This window comes from Miscanthus floridulus, unplaced genomic scaffold (assembly GCF_019320115.1).
Source record: "Miscanthus floridulus cultivar M001 unplaced genomic scaffold, ASM1932011v1 fs_5_3_4, whole genome shotgun sequence".
Classification (NCBI taxonomy): domain Eukaryota; kingdom Viridiplantae; phylum Streptophyta; class Magnoliopsida; order Poales; family Poaceae; genus Miscanthus; species Miscanthus floridulus.
Genome location: NW_027096991.1, coordinates 1 through 17919, shown reverse-complemented (window position 1 = coordinate 17919; position 17919 = coordinate 1). Strand labels below are relative to the sequence as shown.

Sequence of the window (17919 nt, the reverse complement as noted above, 5' to 3'; positions counted from 1 at the left end):
GAGTCTATTGTTCAAATTTAATGAAATGACTTTATCTATTATATAAAGTAGTACTAATTATTAGCCTGTGAAAAACGAGATGGGTGATGGATCAAACTCATTTCATTTTATAAACCAAAGAAAAAAAGAGTCTGTCTACTACACAACCATGTGTTTTATACAATTCCAACACATGAATTTTTTTGCACCATAAGATTAAGATCTAACAGACTCCATCATTCTTCTACATCAAGACAATCACAAGATCACAGATCCACATATCACAAATCACATATCACAGAAAACATTTTTTTTCTATGGAAGGACAAAATACAGAGGGGTTGGTTCCATTGCCCGTTCTTCATGGGTCGTCGCGTCGTGGTCCCCTGGCTGGTGCCGGTGCTGCGCTGCTGGTGCTGCTGGTGCACTGCTGCCTCTGCTGGTGTTGCGTCATGGGTCGTCGCGTCATGGGTCGTTCGAAGCGCAGATCTGCTGGTGCGCTGCTGGTGCTGCTGGTGCCTGGCGGACGCAGATCTGACGGACGTGGATAAACGGAGGCAACGATCTGGTGGACTAAAATCCATGTGTTTTTTGGTGCTAAAACACACGTGTGTTATATAAAAAGCTAAAGAATAAAATGATGATGGACTATTTTATTCCATAAACCAAACCCCTCTTAATTCTTAGCGCGAAATCGTAATGCAGCACTCTTGTGGTGCCGTCGTGCCGACACTACTATACCTAGTACGTAGTTTTTTTTAAAAAAAAACTTTTCTGGTGGTGCTTGCCTCCGGCTGCTTGTGGAACGCGCCTATCCACTATTTATGCATATACGTACGATATATAGTGGTGCCTGTCATCACTAGTAGTAATACAAAAATAGATTCTACAGGCGGCACTTCGCTGGCGGTCGTTTGAAGCATCAGCGTGAAAGGCTAGGAAAAATGATCACGTTTCGCTGGCGTCTACATTGGTGATTGGCATGCGCTAGTGTACTAGTAGTATATTGATTAGGGTGGGCAAATTTGACCAAACTACAGACCAGCGTGTCATTAATTTGCCTTGTCACACCGATGCTTTCTGTTTTGATGACTAGACTATAGATGGTTGAGCCGAAAGATATGATTATTGTCCATCACACAGCTTTGTCAAAAACATTTACTGTTAGTTCCGCTGGCAGTTGGCTGTCCCTGTCCCGCGTAGGCCGTTGTTGAGCGTGGCAGCAGTATGTGCTACAAACACGCGAGTCTTTATAAAATCCATCAGATCGCGCTTGTCATGGAAAACAGGTCAGGTGTGAGTTGTGTGACACACTACACCGGGCACCGCGACAGGACCATAGGATGGATGCGGCGGCAGCCACCCCCGCACTCCGAAGGCGTCCGCTCTCGGTGCACAAGGAGAGCAATGGCACGGCCGCCGCCGCCACCGGGGCGGCAGGGGCCAGGGTCGGGCGGGCGGGCCACGCCGAGGAGCTCGGGGAGCCCGTGAGCCCCTCCGCCAGGCTCGTGGAGGACTTCTACATCGTCGTCGTGATCGGGATCGCCACCCCCGTGAACCTCGCCGCCGCACGCGCCGGCATCGAGGCCCAGCTCGCGCGCTACCCTCACTTCCGCAGCATCCAAGTATGCACACTGCACGTAACATAACCACGTACGCTGATAACACGTGATTGCATGAAAGCACGTAGTTAATTAGCCTGTCAATCATGTTCTATACTTACCGTAACGTTTCGTCTCGGCGGTCATCGCTTCTCGCCGGTGCAACGTACGCGCGTGCAGGTGAAGGACGACGCGTCCAGTGAAGACGACGGCCACCGGCGGTGGGTGCCGACGACGGTGAACCTGGACGACCACATCATCTACCCGAAGCTGGACGCCGGGGCGGTGGCGCGCGACCCGGACAGGGCCGTGGAGGACTACGTGGCGACGCTGTCCACGCTGCCCATGGACTGGTCCCGCCCGCTGTGGGAGTTCCACGTCCTCGACTTCCCCACCTCCGAGGCCGCCGCCACCACGGCGGTCCGCGTGCACCACTCGCTCGGCGACGGCATGTCGCTGCTCACGCTCCTCATGGCGTGCACCCGGAGCGCCGCCGACCCGACCAGGCTGCCCGCCATGCCGCCGCCGCCCACCACGCGCACGGGCGCGATCTGGGAGCGGCCGCGGCCCCCGGCGTCCGCGGGAGCCCTGGCGTTCGCGGCGTGGGTGTGGTCCTTCGCCGTGCTGGCCTGGCACACCGTGGTCGACGTCGCCGCCTTCTTCGCGACGATTCTCTTCCTCAGAGACCCGCACACGCTCTTCAAGCGGGTGAACCACGGGGTGCACCAGCGGAAGCGCCTCGTTCACCGCGGCCTCAGCCTAGACGACGTCAAGTTCGTCAAGAATGTCATGAACTGCGTAAGTTCCATAAATAGTCTCGTTTTTTTATCTATTTTTTTTTATCTTTCCATTACTGTCTCAAAATGACCGAGATGTTGCATGTGTCCGGACAGACAGTGAACGATGTGCTGGTTGGTGTCACTTACGCTGCCTTATCGCGATACTACTTCCGGAATACAGGTGATGATTGTTAACCGAACGAGAATGCTCTGTTCTGACCTGAGTTACTGCTCTAACCGTTGCATTGCTTATCCGGTTCTTTAGGTGACGCTGACATGAAAAAGGAGATCCGTGTGCGATCAATTCTACTTGTCAATTTGAGGCCAACGACCAGCCTACAGGTATGATGAACTTTGCCCGGATGCAAGATAAAAGAAATTTTGATCCTTTTACCCAAGTTACAAATAGTGTTAAAATTTACTGTTACTCTCCCGTTCTTATTACCGCGAGCAGGCATGTGTTAACATGATAGAGTCCGGCAAGGAAAGTGACGTGAAATGGGGGAATGAACTTGGCTTCATCATCCTTCCTTTTCACATCGCCTTGCACGATGATCCGTTACAATATGTCCGCAAGGCGAAGAAGGTTGTGGATAGGAAAAAGAGTTCACTAGAAGTGGTGTTCACTCATTTAGCTGCAGACGTTATTCTCAAAATCTTTGGACTCAAGGTACGCCAGTTTGATACTTATTTTTGTACCGGCAGAACATCACCAAACCATTTCATAATTTCTCTTCAAATAAAAACCATTTTATACCGGTTACGAACTGGCAGACTTATCTAAAAACTCATACAGATGTCTGGTCGAAACATCTTATTTACGGTGTAACCAGGCTAACATAGTTCCAACGTCCAAATGGCTACGCTCGTATTGATGACAAATAACTAGTTCTGTGGCTCACATCCCTTGTTTCATTAAAAGCATGAAGATTGTTGTCAATTCAGCCATGCGCATGCACCACAACATGCTATCTGGATTTCTTGTTTCTGATATAGCATTGCCAACTTGTGAATCAAAACAGGCAGCTAGAGCTACCTTCCATCGTATGATATCTCAGACAACCATATCGTTCTCCGGCATGATTGGTCCAGTTGAGCAGGTGGAGTTTTGTGGACATCCAGTTGTCTTCATCGCCCCTAGTGGCTATGGGCCTCCAGAAGTAAGTCCTCAAGAATCTAATAATGCAATAGACATTTATTATATGCAGGAACATGTTACGTCATCAAATCTCAAAGAAATGGTGGTTGCTAAATATTAGCATTTCTAGGATAAGCTCAATTACAAAATGGCATATATTGGTGGACATCTAATTGCAAATAAAATATGAATTCTTGACAAAGGTATCTATGCACAGATATGTACCAGAGAGAAGAAACAATTGATCATTTAGAAAAACAAGTTTCTTTAATACCCATCCACTTTTTGGTTACTTGTAGCCTGGACTCTGTGTTCATGTCTAAAACAAGTTCAAGCTAAATTTGCATCTTTGTTTGTTTGTCTTTTTTTTTCTTTTCTGCAGGCCCTAACCGTGAATTTCCAAAGTTATGTTAACACTATGATGGTAAATCTAGCAGTGGATGAGGCACAATTTCCAGATTCTCATGAGCTGCTGGATGACTTTGTTGAATCCCTCAGGCTAATTAGAGCTGCAGCTTCAAGCCTTGGAAAGAATCAAAGAAATGATTAAGGGACTACTGAACCAGTGTTTCCTTTCATTCCTCAGTCCTAATAAGAATTGTAGAATTCAGTATTACTGCTAAATTGTTTAAGTTTTTGTGTTATAAAGTGTACAATTTAACCGAAACCAAATTGATGAAGCATGTCAGTGGGTTGAGCAAAAGATTTTATGGAGAAAAATCATCATTTATTCTGGAACAAAATGTTGTAAAATTGTAATAGTGAACAGTACTTTAATATGCTTCACCTTTTTACTCACCATGTGTGATGGACAGAATAGCAAAATGTCCATGAGTATTACTCCTCTTCCTCAAAGTCCATAAGAAAGTCAGTTAGGTTCTCAGAATCGTCAATGGCTTCTTTTAGTGACATTTCACCTTTATTTGATTTTTCCTGCAGTAGAAAGGAACAAACATTTTTTTTTTTGATACGGGTATATCCATCAGGAAAAAAAAGGGCGTACTTAGTGCAGAGAGCTCCCGCTCTGTGCGGGGTCTAGGGAAGGGTGTCAGTTGCAGGTTCATGTATGGGATAGAACATGTTAGTAAAAGTGTTACGTAATCTCCACATTTTTCACCATATAATCAATTACGATCATATTTGCAGACGCGCTGATAGCACAGTGGTTGAGCACCTGAGGTGCGGAGCTCCCCACCAGGGTTCTATCCCAGGTACTGCATGGTTGTGTGCCCACCTCCCTGGTTGAAACTGCGCAGATGGTTCCACGGCCACCAAAGAAGCGTGCGCGTGAGGTTCCTGCCTTGTTCCTGGGTTCGGCCGGCCCCTTCTTAAGACTAAAGTCCCTTGATCAAGTCTTTTTAATTACAATCATATTCTCATAGATTGACACAGTATAGACCAACAACAAAGTAACCGGTTGCTGTATTTGTGAATGCTAATAGATATGTTTTTTTTTCTGACCAGAAAACATAATATAAACTATGTACCTTGGGCTTTTCAGTCTGTCCAGTAGACTTTATAACACTCCAATTCTCGTTCACTTTCTCTTCTACTTCCGCAACATCATCCCCATCATCTTCCTCATCCTATTTGTAAAGAAAAAGGTTTTAAAGAAACAATAAGCGCTAAAATAGGATTATTTCTGATAACTATATCATCAATAAACCACTTTCTTCTTTTGGCGATGGTCCACTATTTTGGTGCTACAATATCATGAGGAAGGTCACATTTAACCTTCCATAAGAAAATTTGTGAGCTGAGATTCCCGTATTGTCGGCAATGGCAATAGGGGCCTTGAGAACCACAAAAAGCCTATAACTTGTAAAGTTATGTGTACAGTAGTAAGGTACCTCTAGTGATTGAGGCTGTGCAGCAGCTTTATCCACATCCTCATCCTCATCCTCATCATCACTGTCTTCATTGTACTGTTAAAAAGTAGAAAATACAGTGAAACAAGCAGTATTCTAAATGCATAAGCTATAATTACACCTTACAAAATTCACAATCCATTTTCCTTTTCTGTATAGTATAAATGGCTTGAGAAGCTTTGGCAAACTTTTTTGTTTAGAAAAAAATGAAATGTTTACAGTGGGTACTTACAGATTGCTCTCCTATATCAATGGCGGTAGCCATAGGATCTTTGACTTCAGGAATATACTGCCATCATAAAATAGATATGCAAGTAACATTAACCCTACCTGCACACTTATCAGTTGAAATTAAATGGATAGTTTATTAAGATACCGTTATGTCTTGATTGACGTCCTCTCTCTCTTCATTCAGACGTGCATATAGCTCTTCCTTTGTGATCATTATCCCATGCTGAGAGGGAGACAAAAAGATATCAAATAAGAATTCACTGACTCCTGTTAGCTACCCAGGACTGATATTTTTTCTTGCCACATCATACTACTACAAATGCACTTAAAAGTAAAGGTCGTACTCCGGTTATGATTTTGCAGATGATACATTACAAACATGGTTATGATAGATCTTAGCCAAGCAAGTCCAAATAGTATGAGTTTAGCAGGAGTGCTATCCCATACCTCCATCAGGTAAGGTACAACTTCAGGGGTAGGCTCATGAAATTCAGGACCTCTGTAGTCAGTCACTTCATCAGGATCCTGAACATAGTTAATTGTTGGATAGACAGGATCACCGCCCCAAACTACACATTAAAGTATGGAAATTATGTCCTGGTTAGGATATTCCCCAATACTATTAAAGTGTATAAAGTAAACCTTCCTATTCAAAAAATATGTTCTTCCAACTTGCTAGAGTAGAGTAACTTTAAGGTGGCAACATTCAATTATGAACAAGACGCTGTTTTACTAACTCAAGCCACCCAAATGGTCTGCTGTTATATATAAGAAAAATAGGAGCAGAGTAATTCATGAAATGCACACTCAAATCAGTGGATGGGATTATATAAATCATCCAGAAGGTTCTGCAACACAGACATGACTCCAAGGTGTATGAAAACAGTTTTTTTTATATTTAGCTTCTAACTATAATGATATTATGTAATTGCTCCTAGTAACTTGCAGTCGACATTCTACCAGACTATAATAGAGCATCTCTGTGGAGGGATAGAACAGGGAAGCTAATGTAAGACAAACAACACATGATTATGCAGCAGCAACAAAAAAGACTTTAAAGACAAGACATGCAAAAGAAGAATTTTTAGCAAAGAAATACTCTGTTTGATCTGGTCTTCCTGCATTCTCATGGCCAAAGGATCTCGCTGAATACGCACATCGGTGCCCATCATGATACGATATTCCCCAGCAGTTTGGTGTTGAAACATTTTTATAAGTTGAGCATTCTCATCTTCGCCGTTTTCCTCAAAGTGCTTCTGTATGGCTTCGCGTGATGTATCCTTGTTTTTATAAGCTTCAACCCATTCTGAGTAGTATGCTATCGGCCCTATTTCTTCTAGTCTCCTTTGCTCTGCTTCTAACCTGTTTTTATATTGTATATCAAATGTAAGAGTATAAATGGGAAAGATAGACTTGTGTTAAATTAAAGAAAATCGATCCTCAGCATCTTTCTGATGCAGTATCTAAGAATATATGATGAGACCACCACTTCTTTGTAATATGTGGCATAACTCAGAGAAGGTGACAATCCAAGAGCAGTTAAAAAAGTTTAGGAAAGATTATATGATGAGACCATGCACGAGTGGTGGTACTACCAACTCAAAAGCTGTGAAGCAATTAGCATTAGAAACAAGGCGCGTGCAAGTATTCTATAAAATCATTCGGTAAAGATGTACTGCATGAATTTATGGTATAATAACTCTAGTATTCTATGAATGTAAGTCAACCTTTCCTCTTTGTACAAATGTCTTCTTGTCTTTGCAAGAGCAGCTTCTGTCCGTGAAGGATGGTCCCCAAAAATTTTAATTTGCCCAGTCTCCGCCATTGCCTTTGCAAAAACCTAAAATGATACAGCATACATTACGATTTATAATGTTGATCACAGCTCAAATCTGTCATGGAATATAAGTTAGTTCAAACACCAGTCAAGATAAAAAAAAATCACAAAGCCTCAACCTATCACGCGATATGGACACACAAACCTGCACATCGATATACATGCACAGACGTCAATGGCTCAATGCCAAGCACAAGCCTCACCTTTACATCTATGACACTATGACACTCTTCTCACGTTCACAGTACAAACAGAATAAATGGAGAACCATAGCATAATTGCCAACATGGTCGCTAACACTTGACAGTAATTAGCACTAAAATACCATATATACTTGGCTAGCTACTTTAGCACAGATAAAACAAATAAAATGACACTGAAAGATCATAGGGGAATTGTTCCGCCCAACATCTATGCTATATGAACTCTAAATGAGGCATAGAAATACTAGCGAGTAGCATTGCAATACTCAAAATCGTACATTTATGGCCTTTTGTTGCAGTACCTTACCATGTCTGGAATTGGTGAACAGTCCCAATATAAGGAAACATCACTGCCTACCACTTACTAGGTTTAATCAAGTGAGGAACTAACCGTGTCAACATCTGGACGCCTCCTCTGCCATCTTGACCACATTTCCTCATCCTGAGACTTCCTCCTCCAGTGCCACCAGAGCTCTTCGCTGGTTTTCGGCTCCCCTAATGACATCGCCTTTGCTGGGTCAATGAACGGGTGTGGCCGCCCCATCATTTTGTCCATATCATACTCACTCAACTCCTCTTCCTCTGGTGTCTCATAAATGACATACTCATCCACCGAATCCTTTAGCTCCTCCAATGCATCGTCCCCAGAGTCTACAATGACCACATCAGGCTCACCATCATCCTTCCCGTCGTCAGTCTGCGCGCCCTCCGTTCCTGAGGCCGACGTCACCTGCTCCTTATACCCTCTCCTCCTGCTCCCGGGCTTCGTGCCAAATGATGGCGTCCCAGCCGACTCCCCGACCGGGGCAGGCGCTCGTGCGGCACGCACGCGGGCCGCCGTACCCTCCGGCCAGTACTCCTTTCCGGGTATGCTTGCCCGAGCGCCCGACGCCGGCTCGAGCTGACCGGATGTGGAGTCGAAGTAGCTGGAGTACGGTGGCGGTTCTATCTTCGACGGGTCGAAATGGAGCGAGTCGTCCTTGACGCACTTGATCCTGGCACGACGCGTGCCCAGGAATAGCAGCCTCCTCCGGTGAGGCAAGCTAGCGAACAGCTTCTGTGCACGCACCGAACGAGTTCCAATCAGGCGCGGAGACCGAACTAGGAACCAAAGTTAAACTGTACGAGACGTTCAGGCAGTTACCGAGGACTTGCAGGTGCGAGGATGAGCCGGCGCCGAGACGGGCCCGGCAGGGGCCGCCGGCGACATTCCTGAACAGTTTCAACAGAGAGTGGCTGTGATAACTTACGAGAACGAGTTGTGCGCGGGGAATTACGAACGATGAAATGGGGTCCCAGCTGGAGGTTACCTGGGAAGAGGCGACAAGGGTGGTAGCAGGACGCCATGGTTGCGGCTCCCGCTGGTGCGGCGGTAGGCCGTAGGCGTCGGCTCGTAGTGCGCGGGCGAGAGTGAGGTGGGAGCCCGGCGGCGTGGTTTTGGTTGGGGGCCTTTGGAGATTGCCGGGTTCAGTTCAGGATAACGAGAAGGAAGAATGGAAGAAAAGCGTGTACGTTTTCATGCGAAGAAGAAGGTTATCAAGGTTATCTTCAAATTAGCGAGTTACTCCCTGAACCGAAATTTTTATTATAAAACTGAGCATCCGTGTTACACAAATTCATTTCTAACTGAGTCTGTCTATCCAACAACCATGTGTTTTATACAATTTCAACATATGAATTTTTTTCACCATAAAATTAAAATTCAACAGCCTCCATCCTCCTACCTATAGCCTTCTTCTACCTCCAGACAATCACAAATCACAAGATCACAAATCCACAGATCACAAGAAACAATTTTTTTCTATGCAAGAACAAAAGAACAAATCGGTTTTCTCAAGCTTGCGGCTCGTATATATACCGTCAACATCAATCGGCCCCTGAACGAGGACGACGACGACGCTTCCTCCACCTGTGAAAAGAGAGGGAGGGAGCGAAAAAATCCATGTGTTTTTTTTTTTTGCTAAAACACACGTATGTTGTATAGCATTTCTATTTTTAATTACTTAAGGCTGTGTTTGGTAGCTAGTACATATGAAAGGATGTGAGCATTAGTGTGGGAGAATAGAGAGAGAGAATTAGTGTGGGACTTGAGAGAGAGAGTTAAGTTGACTTTTAATCCTACACCTCTTCACTTAAACTTATTCGGAACTACTTTTCAGCTATGAAACATTATTTTTCTCTCACAACATTTCAGCATAAACATTAGCATAAGCCAAATTTCGGCATAAGTGAACATGGTGCTAATTCTTTGTTGCGGTTCTTGCATTCTTACCCATGTTTTGTATTAAATTTTTTGGTTTTACCCGTGTTTTTTTAACTTTGTGGATTTATCCTGTGTTTTCAGAATGAAGCACCACTTTGCCCCCATTCCGTAGGCCTTCCTTAATGGTGTTAACTTTTGTAGAAAAGGACAAATATGTCCATGTGATTTTGTTCTGATTTTTTATGGCTATTTATGATTTTACCACTAATTTAGAATAAAGACATTTATATTGTATTTTGACAAAAAATGGTTAGATTTGGTCAAATATATTTATCACAATTTGCATTTATTTCAAAATAGATTAATATTAAAAAAAATATCCAAAATTTTGGCAATATTTTAGTAGCATCTTAGCAATATTTTAATAGCATTATGGCAACAATATGAACCACATATGAAAACACTACAACAACCATGAAGAAACAACATCCATATCACATTTCAATATCTCACATTACACTGATATTTTATAGTATCCAAACTAAAAGGATCAAAATAGAATGCAGGTCCCATCAGATATCTGTTAAACTGTTGCGGTCCTAATCCCACCGAGTCAAATTACAGTAGGAAATTACTAGGCTCGTAAAATGCATTACTACAATTGGGAATGGCAAGGATAATAAACTCTTGAGAAGTGGCATCTGACAAATGAATTCAGAAGGCACCCCAATTCAGAAAAGTCGCATCTTGCCGACGCCGAGGAGCAAGCACACGCCGCCAAGATCTGCTGGCTCTAGTGGTGATAGAGGCCGATACCCGCTGGCCGCTGGGCATACCAGCCCCACGCGAGACTGCCGCGCGCCCGCCCTGCAGCCCGCCCCGCGCGCGGCCACATACAACAGGTTTGGGATGAAAAGGGGATACAGTATCAAGCACGATGCTATCGCACAAACATCACATCGGTAAATCAAGCGCCAGCAGAGTGCTATGTATTTAACATTCTGGTTGCAAAAGGATTTTCCATTCATGCAACATTCTGGTAGTACATTCTTTTTACAGTTACTGGTTAATCACTCAGCTACTTACATCAACATGCTTCAGAGTGTACACACCACAACAACCAAAAAAATTTCTCTAGTCAAAGGTAAGCTCCACCTCCATGCAGTCAAGTCATCACTGCATACGCTGGATCAGTCAGGCCCTGGTTTGCATTGCATCCACTGCATCAGCTCAGCTAATCAGTCACCAGGAACTGTATACAACCTTGGAGATCACCGAGAATGGGATGATCGCCCGGTGGCCTTTGTCACCATAGAAACCGACGTTCCCGAAGCTTGCGCTGGAGCTGTTCATGGTAGCGTTCACGACGAAGGTCACAAGCTGCTTCTGCCCGCTTGGAATCGAAAATTGTGTCGGCGCCACAGAGACTGCAGTTCCATAGGGAGCGCTGTAACTGACAGTGTAGCTCTCGTCGGCCGCCACGTTGGTCACCGTTCTTGTTATGGTTCTTGTCTGGTTGAGCAGGGCTATGGTGATTGATGGTAGATTTAGATCTGCTCCTGTCATGGTGGAGGCCATGCAGCTGTTGCCAGTGTAGTTTGTCACGACTGGGCTAGACCCATTTATGCTGCAAAGAAAGGAGAAGAAATCATCATAACCTGCAAGGATAATTTACAAATTAGCTCTATGGATATGGACACGTCCATCATGTACAGATAAATATACTTTTACTTTTTAACACAAACAAAATGGAGATGACTGTAGAACTTACTGCAATCAAATACGAGCCCTGGGTCTAAAGCAGCGGTAGCGTTGACAAAGCCATTCCCCATATCAAAAGCTGTCGCTGGAGATTGCGTTGAGTCTGGGTTGCTGTATGTTCGCTGTGCCATGATTGGTTTCCCTTGCCTGTCACTAAGAGTTGTGGTTGTAGACAATGCAGAAGCTATAGCTACGGGGCTAAAGGAAGGAAATTTCTGCTTGATGAGAGCGGCGAGGCCAGCAACATGGGGTGCAGCCATACTTGTGCCAGAGAGCATTGCGAAACTTTCACCTAGAAGAGAGTTTTCAACAGATTCTATCAGTGAAAGGAAAAGTTATAATGCTGGACTCTAATGCAAAGGCAATTTTGTTTGAAGGGCTTTCATGACAAAATTGAATAGTAATTGTAAAATCTTCTTTTGGGCAGCTGGGTAGTCCAACAGCAAGGGTGCTCTAATCATTTTTAAATGTTTGAAGAATTAATCAGTCAATATATGTAACACTTTGTTTCAACATTACAGTTTTCTATTCTTCATCTAAAAAGGTGTGCCATTTTAACAAGGTTAAGAACATAGACTGATCAAATCTTTCCATGTTGGTACAATTCACAAGCCAATTTACACAAGGTTCACAAAACATTTCGAAACAAAAAAAGGAGCAATTACCAGCAAATTCAGCAGAATCCAATCCAAGTGAACTCCAAGCACCCCAAATGGAACTTCCGGGTGCTACCAGATTTGGTTTCAAGATATCCGCATTTGACAGTGAATTGTCCTCAGGGTCAGGACCCCTAGCAGAATAGAACATTACTTTTGGTGCAGAATTTCCATAATTTGGATTTAGACCCCCTAATATTTTAGCAACTCCGCCGAAGCTAACAACTTGGCCTGATGTCTCATCTCTCACTAGGGAATCATTGTAGTAAGTGAGAAATACCTGCAATATTGTGCTACAGTTATTCAGCAAGGAAGAACATTGCACCTACAAGTTTTTTGCTGAGAAAGGGTAAGTTTACATTGAGAACATAGTGATTGTGTATCAAATGTCAGCTTCTGTATGTATCAACTTAAAATCATACGACAGTCAACATGAAGCCCAAAATAGACAGAATAAAAGGCATAGAACTAACTACACCAGACCAATTGCTGAAATGGTTTGAACAAAAGTGAACAAAATTCAAGAAACTGGGTCAGATTAATTATCAGATTGGGCCAATCGTCAGCAAAACAAAAAAAAAATCACAGAAAAGGAGGAAAGAATAAGAATAATTGGGTTGCAGCATTAGCTCTTGGCTGCCCTACCTTGGAGTCATCAGATGATGGTATTATAAGTCCAGGCATGCGCATTGGAGTTGGGTTCAGCTGGAACCCAAGAACAAATGGGTCTAAATAGAATATAACTCCTGCGGCGCTGACATTATTAGCTGTATCTAGAGCTTGTTTCACAGAAGAAAGACCAAGCACAAATCTTATAGAATAGCTGCACACTAGTATCTTTCCTCTTATCAAATCTGCATCTAGGCGACTCGAATCTTGGCACTCCCCAAGGGACATTTCAGTAGGACTGACTGTATTGTTCTTCAGCGCATGCGGTGCAGCAACTAAAGTATACATGCAATCACCATCCGTTCCAGCTGTATTTACATTTAATCAATACAGGTTACAGTTATATAGAGGTAACTATATTTGTACAGAAAATTACTTCAAAGGAACTTACGGGCAAGACCAACTCCTTGAATGGTCAAATTGTTACCAAGGACAACGTAGTTGCTGTATACCCTGTCATGGGCAGAAGCTCCAACAGTAAATATCCAAGGACTATAGGAAGACATGCTCTTAGGGGAAGGACCAGTATTTCCTGCAGCTTGCACCACAAATATGCCAGCTTTTACAGCTGACAGGAGTGCCATATCTATTGGATTGAAGAATGTTGCGAGTCCAGGTGGCCTCCGATTAGGAGTAATGGACAAACTGATGATGTCAACATTATCTTCAGCTGCCTGTAAATGCAATGTAGAGAGTTATTTGTGTTGCATGTCAACATGCAGGTTTGTCTACTGCAGCATTTTGCATTTTGCATTTTGCAATGCTTCTTAGAATTTGGGAAATCACCTCACACCCTTTAGAAGGGTGGGGGGGGGGGGGGGGGGGGGGGGGGGGGGGGGGGGTGTGCCTTGCATTCATGTGTGTGTGTGTGTAGAGAGAGAGAGAGAGAGGGAGAATCTTGGAGTACAAGTCAAGTTAGCTACAACTCTATCTCTAATAGCTTCTAGTGGGTTGGTAGGTCTTTTATAAAATTCAACATAAATATTTACCTAAAACCTATTAGACTTTTAGTCTGACTCTGACATATTAATAAACTTGGGCATCCACATTGCTTGAACTCTAAACATAGATTCAGCCTTTTTCCATGGTAGTGTTGTCTGATGCCAAACTAACTAGCATAAGTTTGTCAAATGATGTTAAGGTTATATTGAGAGATGGAACAGTTTTTTTGTGCTTTAACTGACAGATTATAAGAAGCTAAATGGCAGAACAATACCTGATCTATTGCAGCCACTACATCAGCAGCAAAACCACCAAAGCTTTTGTAAAGAGCTTTATAGACAGCAATGCTGAAGAAACAAATTATTATATTAATTTGGGAAATAAATCAGAGCTACATTCCTAAAGCAGAGGGCAATGATCTTACTGTGCACGAGGAGCCATGCCACTTGCATTTCCAAATTGATGCCCAGCCACAACCACAGGAATTCCGTGATTTCCAGCAGCAATGGATGCTGTATGCCTGTAGGCACAAATCTTAGAATCAGAGGAAAATTTTATTCAAGTAATACCACATGATTCCTATGGCATGGTTTTTTATTTCTTTTTCAATGCATTTGGTTTTAGTTAGAACTAAAAATGCATCCATCCAAGGGAGTGCTTCCATATGCAGCAATAGCTGATCTGAAAGAAAGAAATAACAAAATGAAATAACAATTCTAGCATAATTTCTACATCTTATCCGATAATGATCTCTTACAAAAATAACATAATCAATCTTCTATAACATAAACTCCTGTTGAGAAAGTACATAATAGGGAACTTATGTTTATGAAGAATTATTACATGATGGCATGTGAAGTCTAGTATTTAGATCTAGTATTATAAAATAGAAATGCAGTATGATAATCATCATCAACAACAACAACAACATAGCCTTTCAGTCCCAAGCAAGTTGGGGTAGGCTAGAGTTGAAACCCACCAAGAGCCCCAAGTCACGGTTCAGGCACTTCAATAGCTGCTTTCCAAGTACTCCTATTCAAACATAGATCTCTAGGTATATTCCAAGCTTTCAAATATCTTTTTATTGCCTCCCCCTATGTCAATTTCGGTCTTCCTCTACCTCTCCTCATATTATTGGCTTGGCTTAGGACTCCACAATGCACTGGTGCATCTGGAGGTCTCCTTTGGACATGGTCAAACCACCTCAACCGATGTTGGACAAGCTTTTCTTCAATTGGTGCTACCTCTAGGCGATCACGTATATCATCGTTCCGAACTCAGTCCATTCTTGTGTGACCGCAAATCCATCGCAACATACGCATTTCTGCAACACTCAGTTGTTGAACATGTCGAATCTTTGTAGGCCAACATTCTGCAGTCTGATAATCAAACAATAAAAAAATCTATGGCATACAGGTGCGCAACCAAAAAATGTGTATGCATGTCTGCACAACTAGGAGCTACCAGATCCAAGTACAATAGACCCAGTATCAGAATATCAGTAGAAGGGTAAATTTGTCTAGGTAGCAACTTCGAAAGGAGCTACTTAGTACTTACGTCCCATGGCCATCACTATCAGATGGTGAAGCAAGATCTTGAGATGCGTTGAAGACTCCTCTAGTTATTGCAGATGCTGCAAAATGCCGAGCCCCCACAAGCTTTCTATTGCAGGATCCAGATGGAAAATCATTTGTAACCTCACAAATGCCAGAGTAGTGAGCAGGTACTGGATAACTATCAGTTGATAGATCATCTGCGAAGCTAGGGTGGGTTGGATCTATTCCTGTGTCAATGAGGCCAACAACGACACCCTGACCCGCGAATTGCGGACCGCCTTCTTGAACCCAGGCTCCTTGCGGCAGTCCAAGGAATTCAGGGGTATGAGTTGTTGCTGTCCTAACTGAGTAATCGAGCATCACATTTGCTACTTCTTTTCTCCTAGATAGCTTATCTGCCTTTCAGTACAAGCAGAAAACAAGTGAACTCAATAAGAGGTGGATAAATCCAAATAATCTTTAAATGAAATGGTAATTCCACAAAACAAGAATTAAGAAATGGAAAAAATATTAATGTAGGAAGTCATGAGTAAACAAAATGGTTTTAAGCGTAAAAAGTGACATCAACCAGGGCAACATTGCATATCAACACTATATAAATTGTCATGAATTTCCCTACTTTTACCATATTGATGCAGAATTCAATAACAAAAAAGTCACCCAACCCCTTGGTGCTTAGTCTCAGAGCCTTTTCTCCATAAAGTAAATAGGTCACTTTTGAACTTGTAGTGTCATGTTATCGTCTGTCTATGATCAATTAATCCGAATAATATACATGAAATAGGATACCTGCAGAGGAGTGATGACAACAGCAAAACCATTAATCAAGTAGCGGTAGCTGTACAGCTTTATATAATGCTCTCCCCTTAGAGTCCTCTTCAATAGTGCATTTTGGAGGTGAACAATATAAGAGCCATAATTCATAGGTTTGGGTGAACCCTGTCTGCATGATCATAGAGTGAGCATTAGTGAGAGTAAAAGTGTAAAACACATTCAGGAGACGCCGGTGCTCCTCCTTCTCCCCCGCTGTCGATACGGGACCCATGGGGTTTCCCACGGAGAAGAGAGAAGAAGACCTAGTCCAACTAGGATTCCCTACATGTAATCCTACTAGAACTAGTTACACGTAATCCTACTAGGATCTCTACTTTGTAACCGACTAGGACTCCCGCCTCTTCTGGACTATATAAAGGAGGGCAGGGGTCCCTAGATCGGCACCTACACATAACCGTCAGAACTCACAACCACAACATACCTCGCAACACAACAAATAGCGCAAGGCGCAATATACTATCCACACCAGACTGGACGTAGGGCACCGTGACTTTCCGGCGTGCCGAACCAGTATAAATCGTTGTCTCCCTGCGTTTACCATCGAGTTCCTGCAAACGCCGATACCCCTCCGAACAAATCACCATCCCGGGTACCCCGTGACGGGTTGCCGGTGGTAAAACATCGACAGCTGGCGCGCCAGGTAGGGGCTCTCGGCGCTTTGCGTTTGAGAGCTCGGTGGACCTCAAAGATCAACATTCGCCGCGGCACTCGTCGGCCCCGCCAACAACTCTCTACGGCTCTCATCAGCTTCGTCGACAACTCGCCGCACTCACGTCTCAAGCAACGATGGGACTCCCCTGGACTTCTGTCAACTTGAGATCCATAGTGCGTTCACAAAACAGGGAGCCATGCAGCCACACACGTTCCTCCATCAATATGCATCTGGTAGAAGACGTCAGCACAGTCCGACCGTACAGCAAGATTGTCTACAAGCACCCCAGATGATACAGACGTCCGAGTCTAACTCCAACTACTCCCACTAAGTCCGATTACAATCAGACTATTGCTCAGTTTCCAGCACATGATCGGGATTCGACCAGGACAGGGCAGAGTACAACCACGACATGCACATATGACGTCCGGGAAGCAATAGCAAGCAAAAGATTAAGATATATGCATATATACAGTGAATACACATGCACATACGGATCTGCATGCAAGCAAATGAGGAAGCCATCAATTTACTGGACGCATAAATCATGATGGGATACGATCGATCCAACAAGGTGCAAGCACACGTCAAGTCATATACAGGCTGACATCACATCTACAACTCTGAAATATCAAAGCCAAATCAGAACCAAGCCACGAGCAGCAAGCCGTCCGAGACCAAAGATAGCAACCTGTCCGTTCGAGTGTCCGACTACTTCGAACACACGAGATGTCCAACCGTGCATCAAGCCAGATAACAAGCAAGCCAAGACTGACTACTCGGCCGAGGAGTCCGAGTACTCGGATACGATTTGAGCAAGAAGAACACGCGATCTACATAACAACTCGGATACGGAAGCCAAGCCAAAAAGAGGAAGGCACACAAGAAAACCCAAAGCTGCAGGCTAGACAAAAGTACACCGAGTCTGCACGAACGCAAAAAGTTAAGATGGACTCGGATACGAAGACCTCAGCATGAACGGTACAAAATCAAGATCAACTCGGATACGG

General features: G+C 43.6%; 3 protein-coding genes across 4 annotated transcripts; 1 reads left to right on the top strand and 2 right to left on the bottom strand.

The window, feature by feature from the left end:
- Positions 1–1257: 1257 nt before the first annotated feature.
- Positions 1258–4295, top strand: LOC136532381 (wax ester synthase/diacylglycerol acyltransferase 5-like). Its single transcript, XM_066524990.1, has 7 exons — positions 1258–1604; positions 1761–2378; positions 2474–2540; positions 2625–2701; positions 2814–3029; positions 3382–3519; positions 3880–4295. The coding sequence occupies exons 1-7, from the start codon at positions 1323–1325 to the stop codon at positions 4045–4047; spliced, it is 1566 nt and encodes a 521-aa protein (XP_066381087.1). The 5' UTR covers positions 1258–1322; the 3' UTR covers positions 4048–4295.
- Positions 3398–9174, bottom strand: LOC136532380 (protein PLASTID TRANSCRIPTIONALLY ACTIVE 12, chloroplastic). The gene is made up of 12 exons (XM_066524989.1): positions 8947–9174; positions 8781–8848; positions 8028–8693; positions 7324–7436; positions 6696–6958; positions 6044–6165; positions 5742–5819; positions 5598–5654; positions 5348–5422; positions 4985–5083; positions 4297–4430; positions 3398–3535 (listed from the first exon to the last, which is right to left on the bottom strand). Exons 1-11 carry the CDS (start codon positions 8981–8983, stop codon positions 4335–4337), a joined length of 1674 nt encoding a protein of 557 aa, XP_066381086.1. The 5' UTR covers positions 8984–9174; the 3' UTR covers positions 3398–3535; positions 4297–4334.
- A 1202-nt stretch (positions 9175–10376) lies between these two features.
- On the bottom strand, positions 10377–17873 carry LOC136532383 (subtilisin-like protease SBT2.3). 2 transcript variants are annotated; one of them, XM_066524992.1, is made up of 9 exons: positions 16213–17872; positions 15425–15822; positions 14292–14387; positions 14142–14214; positions 13317–13599; positions 12902–13233; positions 12266–12536; positions 11611–11892; positions 10377–11497 (listed from the first exon to the last, which is right to left on the bottom strand). In XM_066524992.1, the coding sequence occupies exons 1-9, from the start codon at positions 16345–16347 to the stop codon at positions 11082–11084; spliced, it is 2286 nt and encodes a 761-aa protein (XP_066381089.1). In that variant the 5' UTR covers positions 16348–17872; the 3' UTR covers positions 10377–11081. The 2 variants fall into 2 exon arrangements, with proteins under 2 accessions (XP_066381089.1, XP_066381090.1); XM_066524993.1 differs by having other exon boundaries at positions 11330–11466; positions 16213–17873.
- Between the last annotated feature and the right edge of the window lie 46 nt (positions 17874–17919).

What these genes read in the sequence shown, in the direction of transcription:
- LOC136532381 (XM_066524990.1), top strand. Translation starts at nt 1,323, where the DNA reads ATGGATGCGGCGGCAGCCACCCCCGCACTCCGAAGGCGTCCGCTCTCG. An exon ending in CTCACTTCCGCAGCATCCAA is followed by an intron (nt 1,605 to 1,760) that starts GTATGCACACTG and finishes ACGCGCGTGCAG; the next exon opens with GTGAAGGACGACGCGTCCAG. An exon ending in ATACTACTTCCGGAATACAG is followed by an intron (nt 2,541 to 2,624) that starts GTGATGATTGTT and finishes CCGGTTCTTTAG; the next exon opens with GTGACGCTGACATGAAAAAG.
- LOC136532380 (XM_066524989.1), bottom strand. Translation starts at nt 8,983, where the DNA reads ATGGCGTCCTGCTACCACCCTTGTCGCCTCTTCCCAG. An exon ending in CATTTGTACAAAGAGGAAAG is followed by an intron (nt 6,959 to 7,323) that starts GTTGACTTACAT and finishes ATATAAAAACAG; the next exon opens with GTTAGAAGCAGAGCAAAGGA. An exon ending in CACAGCCTCAATCACTAGAG is followed by an intron (nt 5,084 to 5,347) that starts GTACCTTACTAC and finishes CTTTACAAATAG; the next exon opens with GATGAGGAAGATGATGGGGA.
- LOC136532383 (XM_066524992.1), bottom strand. Translation starts at nt 16,347, where the DNA reads ATGAATTATGGCTCTTATATTGTTCACCTCCAAAATGCACTATTGAAG. An exon ending in TTGTCATCACTCCTCTGCAG is followed by an intron (nt 15,823 to 16,212) that starts GTATCCTATTTC and finishes TTGTACTGAAAG; the next exon opens with GCAGATAAGCTATCTAGGAG. An exon ending in TAGTGGCTGCAATAGATCAG is followed by an intron (nt 13,600 to 14,141) that starts GTATTGTTCTGC and finishes TTGCATTTACAG; the next exon opens with GCAGCTGAAGATAATGTTGA.